Source organism: Chiloscyllium plagiosum, unplaced genomic scaffold (assembly GCF_037043375.1).
Source record: "Chiloscyllium plagiosum isolate Xiang-an unplaced genomic scaffold, Cpla_swu_hap1 HiC_scaffold_10, whole genome shotgun sequence".
Lineage (NCBI taxonomy): Eukaryota > Metazoa > Chordata > Chondrichthyes > Orectolobiformes > Hemiscylliidae > Chiloscyllium > Chiloscyllium plagiosum.
Genome location: NW_028270148.1, coordinates 83041533 through 83053705, shown reverse-complemented (window position 1 = coordinate 83053705; position 12173 = coordinate 83041533). Strand labels below are relative to the sequence as shown.

General features: G+C 44.0%; 1 protein-coding gene across 6 annotated transcripts in view; it reads left to right on the top strand.

Moving 5' to 3' along the window:
- Positions 1–12173, top strand: part of LOC122552951 (unconventional myosin-VI) — a 276023-nt gene that overhangs the window by 233452 nt on the left and 30398 nt on the right. For all 6 annotated transcript variants that reach the window (XM_043696239.2, XM_087991501.1, XM_087991500.1 and 3 more), the window contains one exon: positions 8638–8716. In XM_043696239.2, coding sequence (XP_043552174.2) covers positions 8638–8716 — 79 coding nt within the window. The remainder of the gene's footprint in view (positions 1–8637; positions 8717–12173) is intronic.

The window sequence follows — 12173 nt, the reverse complement described above, 5'->3', positions numbered from 1 at the left end:
TTTTAGTCCAGAAACTGTGAAAGAACAATGAGTGTCTTTTGTTTTTGGTAATTTAGAGCAGAGGGGATGGAAGCTAGGGCAGTTGCATGCTCCTCTTGCAGGATATGGGAGGTAAGGGTCACCACTAGTGTCCCTGCTGACTTCACCTGCGAGAAGTGCACCTAACTCTCTATATTCACTTTTCAGGTCCTCATCCCTTTCCCTGGCTATGTCATGCATCACGACTTCTGGTTGCTCACCCTCCCCCTTAAGAATCCTGCAGACTTAATCCGAGACATCCCTGACCCTGGCACCCAGGAGGTAACATACCATCCGGGAGACTCATTTGGGACCACAGAACCTCCTATATTCAATGGGCGGCACGGTGGCACAGTGGTTAGCACTGCTGCCTCACAGCGCCAGAGACCCGGGTTCAATTCCCGCCTCAGGCGACTGACTGTGTGGAGTTTGCACATTCTCCCCGTGTCTGCGTGGGTTTCCTCCGGGTGCTCCGGTTTCCTCCCACAGTCCAAAGATGTGCAGGTGAGGTGAATTGGCCATGCTAAATTGTCCGTAGTGTTAGGTAAGGGGTAAATGTAGGGGTATGGGTGGGTTGCGCTTCGGCGGGTCGGTGTGGACTTGTTGGGCCGAAGGGCCTGTTTCCACACTGTAAAGTAATCTAATCTAATCTAACTCCAACTCGTCACAGAGCGCGTTAGGGAACTGGAGCTGGATGAAATTCAGATCATTTGGGAGGCTGAGGGGGTGATAGGGAAGTAGTCACATCTAAGTTAGAGGATAAAGGTGACTGTCTGTCTGTCTGTCTGGAGAGGGAAAGAGAATAGGCAGGCAGTGCAGAGATCCCCTGTGGCCGTTCCCATCAATAATAATTTTACCACTTTGGATACTGTTGGAGACAACCTACCAGGGGAGAGTCACAGCAGCCAGGTCTCTGCCACTGAGCCTGGCTCTGGGGCTTCGAAGGGAAGGATGGAGAATGGGAGAGCAATAGTGTTAGGAGATTCAATGGTTAGAGGAGCAAGCAGGAGGTTCTGTGGTCCCAAATGAGTCTCCCGGATGGTATGTTACCTCCTGGGTGCCAGGGTCAGGGATGTCTCGGATTAAGTCTGCAGGATTCTTAAGGGGGAGGGTGAGCAACCAGAAGTCGTGATGCATGACATAGCCAGGGAAAGGGATGAGGACGTGAAAAGTGAATATAGAGAGTTAGGTTGGAAGCTAAAAGGCAGGATGAGCAAAGTAGTAATCTCCGGATTGCTACTGGCCACGAGCTAGCGAGGCTAGGAACAGAGGGCCAGTGCAGATGAACACGTGGCTACAGAGCTGGTGTAGAAGGGAGGGCTTCAGATATGTAAGTCATTGGGATACCTGGGGAAGATGGGATCAGTACAAGGAGGACGGGTTGTACCTGAACTGGAGGGGTACCAATATCCTGTGTGGGAGGCTTGCTACATCTCTTGGGGAGGGTTTAAACTGGTTTGGCAGGGGAATGGGAACCAGAGCTATGGATCAGAAGATGGGGTAGCTGGTGAACAGGCAGATACTGCGTACATAGTGTCTGTGAGGAAGGATAGATAGTGGATAGCGCAAAGTTGCAGTAAGTGTGATAGGTTGAAGTGTGTCTATTTTAATGCAAGAAGAGTCAGGAATGAGAGTTATGAACTTAAAGCATAGATTAGTACTTGGAGATACAATGTTGTGGCCATTATGGAGACTTTGATATCACTGGCAGGAATGGTTGTTGGATGTTCCAGTGTTTAGATGGTTCAAAAGGAATAGGGAAGGAGGTAAAAGAAGTGGGGAAGTAGCGGTGCTAGTCAGGGATAGTATCACAGCTGCAGAAAGGGAAGTCATTAATGAGGGTTTATCCAGAGTCAGTATAGGTGGAAGTCAGAAACAGGAAAAGAGCAGTCACCTTATTGAGTTTTCTATAAACTCCCCACTAGAAACAGAGACACAAAGGAGCAGATTGGAGGCAGATTTTGGAAAGGTGCAGATGTAACTGGGTGGTTCTCATGGCGGACTTTAATTTCTCTAATATTGATTGGAACATTCTTAGTGCAAATAGTTTGAATTGAGAAGATTTTGTCAGGTGTGTCCAGGAAGGATTCCTGACTCTTGTGTAGATAGGCTGACTAGAGAGGTTTTGGTGCTTGGCAACGAACCAAATCAGATGTCCGATCTCTCGGTGGGAGAGCATTTCCGTGATAGTGATCACAACTCCCTGACCTTTACTATAGTCATGGAGAGGGATAGGAGCAGACAGTATGGGAAAGTACTTAATTGGAGGAAGGGGAATTACAATGCTATTAGACAGGAACAGTCGAGCATAAATTGGGAACAGATTCTTTCGAGTTTTGAGAAGATTTGTAGATCAGGTTGAGGTTCTGGATGTCGGTTTACTCATGGAGCTAGAGGTTCATTTTCAGAGATTTTGTCACCATGCTAGGTAACATCTTCAGTGACCTCCAGACGAAGCATTGCGGCTGATGTCTGCTTTCTATTTTTTTGTTTGGATTTCTTTGGGTTGGTGATGTCATTTCCTGTGGTGATGTCATTTCCTGTTCTTTTTCTCAGGGGGTGGTAAATCGGGTCCAAGTCAATGTGAGTGTTGATAGAGTTCTGAAAGAACATAAATCCCCTGGGCCAGATGGGGTGTATCCAAGGTTACCATGGGAAGTGAAGGAAGAGATTGCTGTGCCTTTGGCAACAACCTTTGTGTCATCACTGTCCACTGGAGTGATTGTCACAGATGATTTGTAAATGAAGATGTTGTTCGCTTTTTCAAGAAAGGGAATAGGGATAATCCTGGGAATTAGAGATCAGTCGATATCACACCTGTGGTGAGCTAGTTATTGGAGAGGATTCTGAGACACAGGATTTATGGGAAAGCGTAGTTTGATTAGAGATGGGCAGCATGGCTTTGAGAGGGGCAGACCATGTCTCACAAACCTTATTGAATTCTTTGAGGATGTGAGAAAACACATTGTTGAAGGTAGAGCAGTGGATGTATGTATAGATTTTAGCAAGGCATTTGATAAGATTCTCCATGGTAGGCCCGTTCAGAAAGTAAAGATGCATGGGATACAGGGAAATTTGGCTGTTTGGATATAGAATTGGCTGGCCGTAGAGGACATAAGGTAGTAGTAGGTGGAAAGTATTCAGTCTGGAGCTCGGTAACCAGTAGTGTTCTGCAGGGGTCTGTTATGGGACCTCTGCTTCTGTGATTTTTATAACTGACTTGGATGAGGAAGTGGAATGGTGGGTTAGCAAGTTTGCTGAGTTGTGCAGAGTGTGGAGGGCTGTTGTAGATTGCACTGGGACATTGACAGGATGCAGAGCTGGGCTCATAAGTGGTAGATGGAGTTCAACCTAGAAAAGTGTAAACTGATTCATTTTGGAAGGTCAAATTTGAATGCAGAATACAGGGTTAAAGGCAGGATTCTTGACAGTGAAGGTAAACAGAGGAATCTTGGGATCCATGTCCATAGATCCTCAAAGTTGCCACCCAAGTTGTTAGTGTTGTTAAAGAACAAAGAAAATTACAGCATAGGAACAGGCCCTTTGGCCCTCTAAGCCTGTGCCAATCCAGATCCACTATCTAAACTTGTTACCTATTTTCTAAGGACCTGTATCCCTCTGCTCCCTGCCCATTCATGTATCTGTCTAGATGCCTCTTAAATGACTCAATTGTGCCCACCTCTACCATCTCCCCTGGCAACGTGTTCCAAGCATCCATCACCCTCTGCATAAAGAACTTACCATGCATATCTCCTTAAACTTTTCCCCTCACTTTGAACTCATGACCCCTAGTAATTAAGTCTCCCACTCTGTAGGGAGTGGGGGGTGGGGGGGCGGGGGGGGGGGGGCTGCTTGCTATCCAACCTGTCTATACCAGTCATGATTTTGTAGACCTCAATCAGATCCCCCCTAAACCTCCATCTTTCTAATGAAAATAATCCTAATCTACTCAATCTCTGTTCATTGCTAGTGCCCTCCATACAGGGAAGCATTGTGATGAACCTCCTCTGCACCCTCTCCAAAACATTCAGATACTTTTGATAATGTGGTGATCAGAACTGTACACAGTATTCCAAATGTGGCAAAACCCAAGTGCTATACAACTGTAACATGACCTGCCAACTCATGTAGTCAATACCCCATCTGGCAAGGGAAAGCTTGCATATGCCGCCTTGAACACTGTATCAATCTGCATTGCCACCTTCAGGGTACAATGGACCTGAATACCCAGATCTTTCTACATCAATTTTCCCCAGGACTTTTATGTTTGCCATGTAGCTCACTCTTGAATTGCATCTTCAAAACTCCATCATCTCGCATTTACCGGTATTGAACTCTATCTGCCATTTTTCTGCCCAACTCTCCAATCTATCTATATTTTGCTGCATTCTCCAACAGTTCCCTTCACTATCTGCTACTCCACCAATTTTAGTGTCATCTACAAACTTGCTAATTCGGCCACCTATATCTTCCTCCAGATCACTTGCGTATATCGCAAACAATAGTGTCCCAAAACGGATCCCTGTGGAAACACTACTTGTCACACGTGTCCATTTTGAGAAACTCCCTTCCACAACTACTCTCTCGTCTGCTGCCCAGCCAGTTCTCTATCCATCTAGCTACTTCACCCTGGAATCCATGAGTATGAAGGCATATGGTGTGTTGAGTTTCACTAATGGGGCATTGAGTTTAAGTGCCGCGAGGTTATGCTGCAGCTCTATAAAGCCCTGGTTAGACCACACTTGCAATGTTGTTTTCAGTTCTGGTCGCCTCATTATAGGAAGGATGTGGAAACTTTAGAGAGAGTGCAGAGGAGATTTACCAGGATGCTGCCTGGATTGGAGGGTATGTCTTATAAAGAAAGCTTAGGTGAGCTTGGGCTTTTCTCATTGGAGCAAAGGAGGATGACAGATTACTTGATGGTGGTGTACAAGCTAATGAGAGGCATAATTAGAGTGAATAGCTAGAGACTTTTTTCCCACGGCGGAAATGGCTATGATGAGGGGGCTTAATTTCAAGGTGATTAGAGGAAGGTTTAGTGATGATGTCGGAGGTAGATCCTTTACCACCACTGCTAACAGTGCAATCCACACATCTACCAGTCTCTGTATAGTCAGATGTATTAGGGACATCTAAGCGACTCTTGGATAGTAAATGGATGATAGTAAAATATAGTGCACGTAGGTTAGTTTGATTTTAGTGTAGGATAAAAGGTCGGCATAACTTCGAGGGCCTAAGAGCCTATGCTGTGCCATACTGTTCTACGTTATGTAATTCAACTTTACGTGGTGTTTGCCTGAGAACCTGCTGGTGGCGTTGTACCTATTATTCCACTCTTGTTCTTCAAGAGTTTTTTTTTTAAAAAATTGTTCATTTGGGTGTAGCTAGCTGGCCCAGCACTTATTGCCATTCTTAATTGCCCAGAAGGCAGTTAAATGTCAAACATGTTGTCTATCAGGAGTCACACATCGGATGATCATATAAGAATGACATATTTTGTTCCCTAAACCTTAGTGAATGAGATTAGTTTTTATGATGATTGACTGTGGTTATATTGTTTTTGCAAGGCCAGCTTTTTATTCAAGATTCTTACTCATTTCAAATTTCACCATTTGCCTTGGTTTTGAATCCATGTCCTTAGACCATAACCTGGAGTTCTGGATTACTATCTAGTGACATTGTCCTGGCTGGTGTTGGAGTTGAAACGTTCATGTATTGGGGAAGTTGTACTCATCTAGGCAAATGTAGAATATTCCATCATACTGACTTATGCCTTGTAGATGGTGAACGGACTGGAGGTGAGTTACTCGCTATGGATTTCCCAGGCTATGACCACCCGTTGTAAATATATTGGTCCAGATCTTCCAGCCAGGATCAGGACCTTATTTCTGACTCCAACTGGTCACAACTGTCCAAAAATACTCACCATTGGGGGAGCTCCCATAAACACTTACAGACCAGAAGCTTTCTCAGCTGAAGCAGTCTCGCTTAGCCAAGGAGCCCATGTAGCTAGCAGTGAAGTTGATCACTTCTGAAACCATACCCCTTTTATGACAGTTTGAGACATATTCCAGGATTTCAAGGACTTAAAGCCACTTGCACAGCTTTTGAGAGAAGGTATTTAGGAGAGGTCATAGCACAGAAACAGATAAGTAGATTTTGTGTGGCCTTACAGTAAGTCTGCAGTAGTGAGTCGAGTGGGTTCTTCCTTGATTATATGTTTATTGAGCTATGTCTCTTGATTAAACTTAAAATATAAGCCATAAGTCTTAATTTAACCTGGAGTAGTGTTTTGTAGAGGAATAAGACAGTGCTATTTTCCAGGTCTATAGATTCAAAGAAGCAAAGAAGTCTTTAGTAGAGTAATATGCTCTTGTTGTCAGATATGGAGTATAGAGAGAGTTTACAGGTTACTGAGGATTATATCTGCAATAAATGTCGTTATGAATCCTATCTGATCGAATGGAGCAGTTGGAGAGACAATGAGAAATTTATAAGAGCAAGGAGAATAGATGGATGGCAGTTATAGGAAGGGTGGGGTGGGGGTGGGGGGGGATGTCTCAGATACAATCACATAGTGGATTAACTCCAAGAAAGGTAAGAGAGGTAGGCAGCTAGTTCTGTGGCTATCCCCACTTCAAACAAGTATGGTAATTTGGAAAATTTTGGAGGGGTGATGGATTCTCTGGAACGTAGCATGAACAGCCAAGTTCCTGATATTGAGACTGGCTGTAATGTAATGAGAGGTACATTGGGTTCTAAGCGATCGATTGTGTTAGGGGACTCTCTAGTTTGAGGTACAGACAGACGTTTCTGTGGCCAGCAGTGAAAAATCAGAATGGTGTTGCTTCCCTGGTGCCAGGATCAAGGATGTCTCGGAGAGGGTGCAGAATGTTCTCAAGGGGTGCGGGGCCATCAGGAGGTCATTGTCCACATTTGAACCAACAATATAGGAAGGGAAGAGGTTGAGATTCTGAAGGGAGATCAGAGTTAGGCAGGAATTTAAAAAGGAGGTCCTCGAGGGTAGTTTTATCTGGATTACTTCCAGTGCTACGAGCTAATGAGGGCAGGAATAGGAGGAAAGAGCAGATGAATGCATGGCTGAGGAGCTGGTGTATGGGAGAAGGATTGGCATTTTTGGATCATTGGAATCTCTTTTGGGGTAGGAGTGACCTGTACAAGAAGGACGGATCGCACCTAAATGGGAAAGGGACTAATTGACTGGCAGGGAGATTTGACAGAGCTGCTCAGGAGGATTTAAACTAGTAAAGTGGGGGGGTGGGATCCAGGGAGATAGTGAGGAAAGAGATCAATCTGAGACTGGTACAGTTGAGAACAAAGGTAAGTCAAATAGTCAGGGCAGGCAGGGACAAGGTAGGACTAATAAATTAAACTGCATTTATCTCAGTGCAAGGGGCCTAACAGGGAAAGCAGATGAACTCAGGGCATGGTTAGGAACATGGGACTAGGATATCATAGCAATTACAGAAACATGGCTCAGGGATGGATAGGACTGGCAGCTTAATGTTCCGGATACAAATGCTACAGGAAGGATAGAAAGGGAGGCAAGAGAAGAGGGGGAGTGGCATTTTTGATCAGGGATAGCACTACAGCTGTGCTGAGGGAGGATATTCCTGGAAATACAACCAGGGAACTTTGGGTGGAACTGAGAAATAAGAAAGGGATGATCACCTTATTGGGATTGTATTATAGACCCCCTAATAATCAGAGGAAAATTGAGAAACAAACTTGTAAGGAGATCTCAGTTATCTGTAAGAATAATAGGGTGTTTATGGTAGGGGATTTTAACTTTCCAAACATCGACTGGGACTGCCATAGTGTTAAAGGTTGAGATGGAGAGAAATTTGTTAAGTGTGTACAAAGTTTTTCTGATTCAGTATGTGGATGTACCTACTAGTGCTACTCCCAGGGAGGTAATTGCATTGGAAGTTCTCTATTCTGTCCAACTACAGTTAGTGCTGCTGCAACACGAATTTCCTTTTACAAAGATCTTATTTATTGCCATTATTTATATTGTTAGTCCAGTTGAGTTTCTGATCAGTGGTAACATGGGACATTGTTGACATGTTCAACAATGGTAATCTAAGCCATCAGTAAACTGAATACTGTCAAAATCAGAGACTTATGGACATGAGGCATTCAGTGCAGATTTAATCTTTCAATCAGATACCTGAGGTCCATTCAAAGAAGAATTCATGTTAAGTTAGCACTGGATATGCCAATAATTATAGGATATATTTTGTATTATTGGTAAGGTTAAAGGAAAATCAAACACTGACTTGATTTGTACTATTAGAAGGGTGTGTGACCATTGGTTCCACAAATACTGATCTATTCAGTGTTTTTTTTTAAATTTAGTCGATATATGGAGGACATTTCTTAAAAAGTGAAACAACAAACAAAAATTCTGCAACTGATTTTGTTGCGAGATACCTAAAAGTAGACTCTTGTGTGAAGCTCATCAACAATACGTATTCCCAGCAGAATTTCATGTCATTTTTATTTATTATGATGCTACTCCTGTTGTTCTCTCAATAGCACAACATTATTGTGTTTAAAACGTTTGACTTAGTCACCTTCCTGTTCTGCTTTCACTAGGAAAGCTGAAATGGAGTTGAAGAGAAAACTAGAGGAGGAGGAGAGGAAGAAAGAAGAGGAAATAAAGCGTTCAATGCAGGTTTGAATTTCATTTTAAATGTGAAAAATGGTAATTATCAGACATTTTTGTTTGTAATCAGGTCGCCAGAAAGACTTTATGGAGTTGATCTGGGGATTCAATGAAAGCAAGTACTACTTCTATATTTACCCATGGATATTGTCAGCAATGTTCCAGCTGAATATGATTATGTATAATCTAGAACAAAGAAAATTTACAGCCCAGGAACAGGCCCTTCGGCCCTCCAAGCCTGAGCTGATCCAAATTTACTTGTCTAAACCTGTTGGTCAATTCCTAAGCATCTGTATCCCTCTGCTCCCCACCTACTCATGCATTTATCCAGAAGCATCTTAAATGAATCTACCGTGCCTGCCTCAACCACTTCTGCTGGCAATGCGTTCCAGACGCCCACCACCCTCTGTGTGAAGTACTTGTCATGTGTATCCCCCTTAAACTTTCTACCTCTCAACTTGAAAGCGTGACCTCTTGTTCTTGAATCCTTCACCCTGGGAAAAAGCTTGTCTCTATCCACCCTGTCTATACCCTTCATGATTTTATAAACCTCAATCAGGTCCCCCCTCCATCTCCTTTTTTTTAATGAAAATAAACCTTACCTACTCAACCTCTCTTCATAGCTAGCACCTTCCATACCAGGCAACGTCCTCGTAAACCTTGTCTGCACCCTCTTCAAAGCGTCCACATCCTTTTGGTAATGTGGAGACCAGAACTGTACACAGTATTCTAAATGCGGCCGAACCAATGTCTTGTACAATGTTAACATGACTTGCCAGCTCTTATACTCAATACCCCGTCCGATGAAGGCAAGCATACTATATGCTTTCTTGACCACTCTATCCACCTGTGCAGCAACCTTCAGGGTACAGTGGACCTGCACTCCCAGATCTCTCTGCCCATCAACTTTTCCCAAGGCTCTTCCGTTCATTATATAATTTGCTCTAGAATTAGTCCTGCCTAAATGTATCACCTCACATTTGTCTGGATTGAACACCATCTGCCACTTTTCCGCCCAACTCTCCAGTTTATCTATATCCTCCTGTATTCTTTGACAGTCCCCTATGCTTTCTGCTACTCCACCAATCTTCATGTCATCTGCAAACTTGCTGATCATACCAACAGTGCCCTCTTCCAGATCATGTATGTATATTACAAACAACAGTGGCCCCAGCACTGACCCCTGTGGAACAACACTGGTCACCTTTCTCCATTTCAAGAAGCTCCCTTCAACTACTACTCTCTGTCACGTGTTGCTCAACCAGTTCTTTATCCACCAAGCTAGAACACCCTGCACACCATATGACTTCACTTTCTCCATTAGTCTACAATGGGGAATCTTATCAAACGCCTTACTAAAGTCCATGTATATGACATCAACAGCCCTTCCTTCATCTATCAACTTGGTCACTTCCTCGAAGAACTCTATTAAGTTGTTAAGGCACGATCTCTCCCGCACAAAACCATGTTGCCTATCACTAAGCCCATTCTTTTCTAAATATAAATAGATCCTATCCTTCCGTACCTTCTCCAGCAACTTTCCTATCACCAACGTCAGGCTCACTGGTCTGTAGTTACCCGGAATATCTCTACTACCCTTCTTGTGCAGGGGGTCAACATGAGCAACCCTCTGGCACCTCACCTGTATTTAAGGATGCCACAAAGATATGTCAGGGCTCCAGCTATTTCCCCTCTCTCCTCCCTCAGCAACTGGGATAGATCCATCTGGTCCTGGGGATTTGTCAACCTTAATAACCTCTAGCCTACCCAACACATCTTCCCTACTTATGCCAATGTGATCCAGACTAATCAAACTTTTATCTCTAATCTCAACATTCATCATGTTCTTCTCCTCAGTGAACACTGATGCAAAGTAATAATTCAGAATCTCACCCATTCTCTCTGGTTCAACACAGCCTTCCTTCAGTGGACCAATCCTTTCTCTAGTTACCCACTTGCTGCTTAAATAAGAATAAAATGCTTTGGGATTCTCCTTAATTCTGCTTGCTAAAGCTATTTCATGACCCATTTTAGCCTGCTTGATTCCTTGTTTAAGACTTGTCCTACTCTTATATTCTTCCAGGGCCGTTCTGTTCTTAGCTGTCTAGACCTTATATGCTTCCCTTTTCCTCTTGGCTAGTCGTACAATTTCACCTGACCTCAACGGTTCATGAATCTTGCCCTTCCTATCCTTTCCCTTCAACGGGACATGCCTATCCTGCACTACCTTTAACCGATCTTTGAAAGTCTCCCACATCTCAAATGTGGACTTCCCTTCAAATAGCTGTGTCCAATCCACATTTCCAAGCTCCTGCCTAATTTTGATATAATTGGCCTTGGCCCAGTTTAGTACTCTTCTCTTAGGACCACACTCCTCTATCTACAAGTATTCTAAAACTTACAGAATTATGGTCACTCTTCCCAAAGGAATCCCCCACCGCAGCTTCTACCACCAGTCCTGGCTCGTTCCCCAGTAGGAGAAAGTGAGGACTGCAGATGCTGGAGATCAGAGCTGAAAATGTGTTGCTGGAAAAGCGCAGCAGGTCAGGCTACATCCAAGGAGCAGGAGAATCGACGTTTCAGGCATGAGCCCTGAAGAAGGACTCGTGCCCGAAACATCGATTCTCCTGCTCCTTGGATGCTGCCTGACCTGTGCTTTTCCAGCAACACATTTTCAGCTCGTTCCCCAGTACCAGGTCCAACACGGCCCCTTCCCTCGTTGGACTATTGACATCCTGCTCTAGAAAACTCTCCTGGATGCTTTTTTACAAATTCTACCCCATCCAGAGCTCTGACGTTAAGTGTATCCCAGTCAATGTTGGAAAATTAAAACTCCCATCATCACTACCCTATTGCTTCTACATCTTTCCATAATTTGTTTACCTATTCGTTCTTCTACCTCACGCTCACTGCTGGGAGGCCTGTAATACAGCCCCAACAATGTAACTGCACCCTTCTTAGCTCCACCCATAATACCTCAGTACCCAAGACCTCCATAGTGTGCACCTTTAGCACAGCTGTGATATTGTCCTTGACTAGCAATGCAACTCCACCCCCCTTTACTTCCCTCCCTGTCCTGTCTGAAGTGTCGATTTCCTGGAACATTTTGTTGCCAATCATCATGCTCTTCCTTCAACTAAGTCTGTGTGATTGCAATAACGTCATACTCCCAAGCACCAATCCAAGCCCTAAATTCATCTGTCTTGCACACTATATTCCTTGCATTAAAGTAGATGCATTTCAAGCCACCAGTTTCTTTGCACTCATCTGCTCTCTGCCGACACTTCCCTTTTATTAACGCTATCTTCATGATTCTTACAGTTGCCTCGCTGCCTACTTGTTTTCTCTTCTGGTTCCCAGTCCCCTGTCACATTAGTTTAAAACCTTCCCAACAGTAGTAGCAAAAACTCCCCCAAGGACATTGGTTCCGGTCTGGTTCAGATGTACACCGTCCATTTTGTAATAT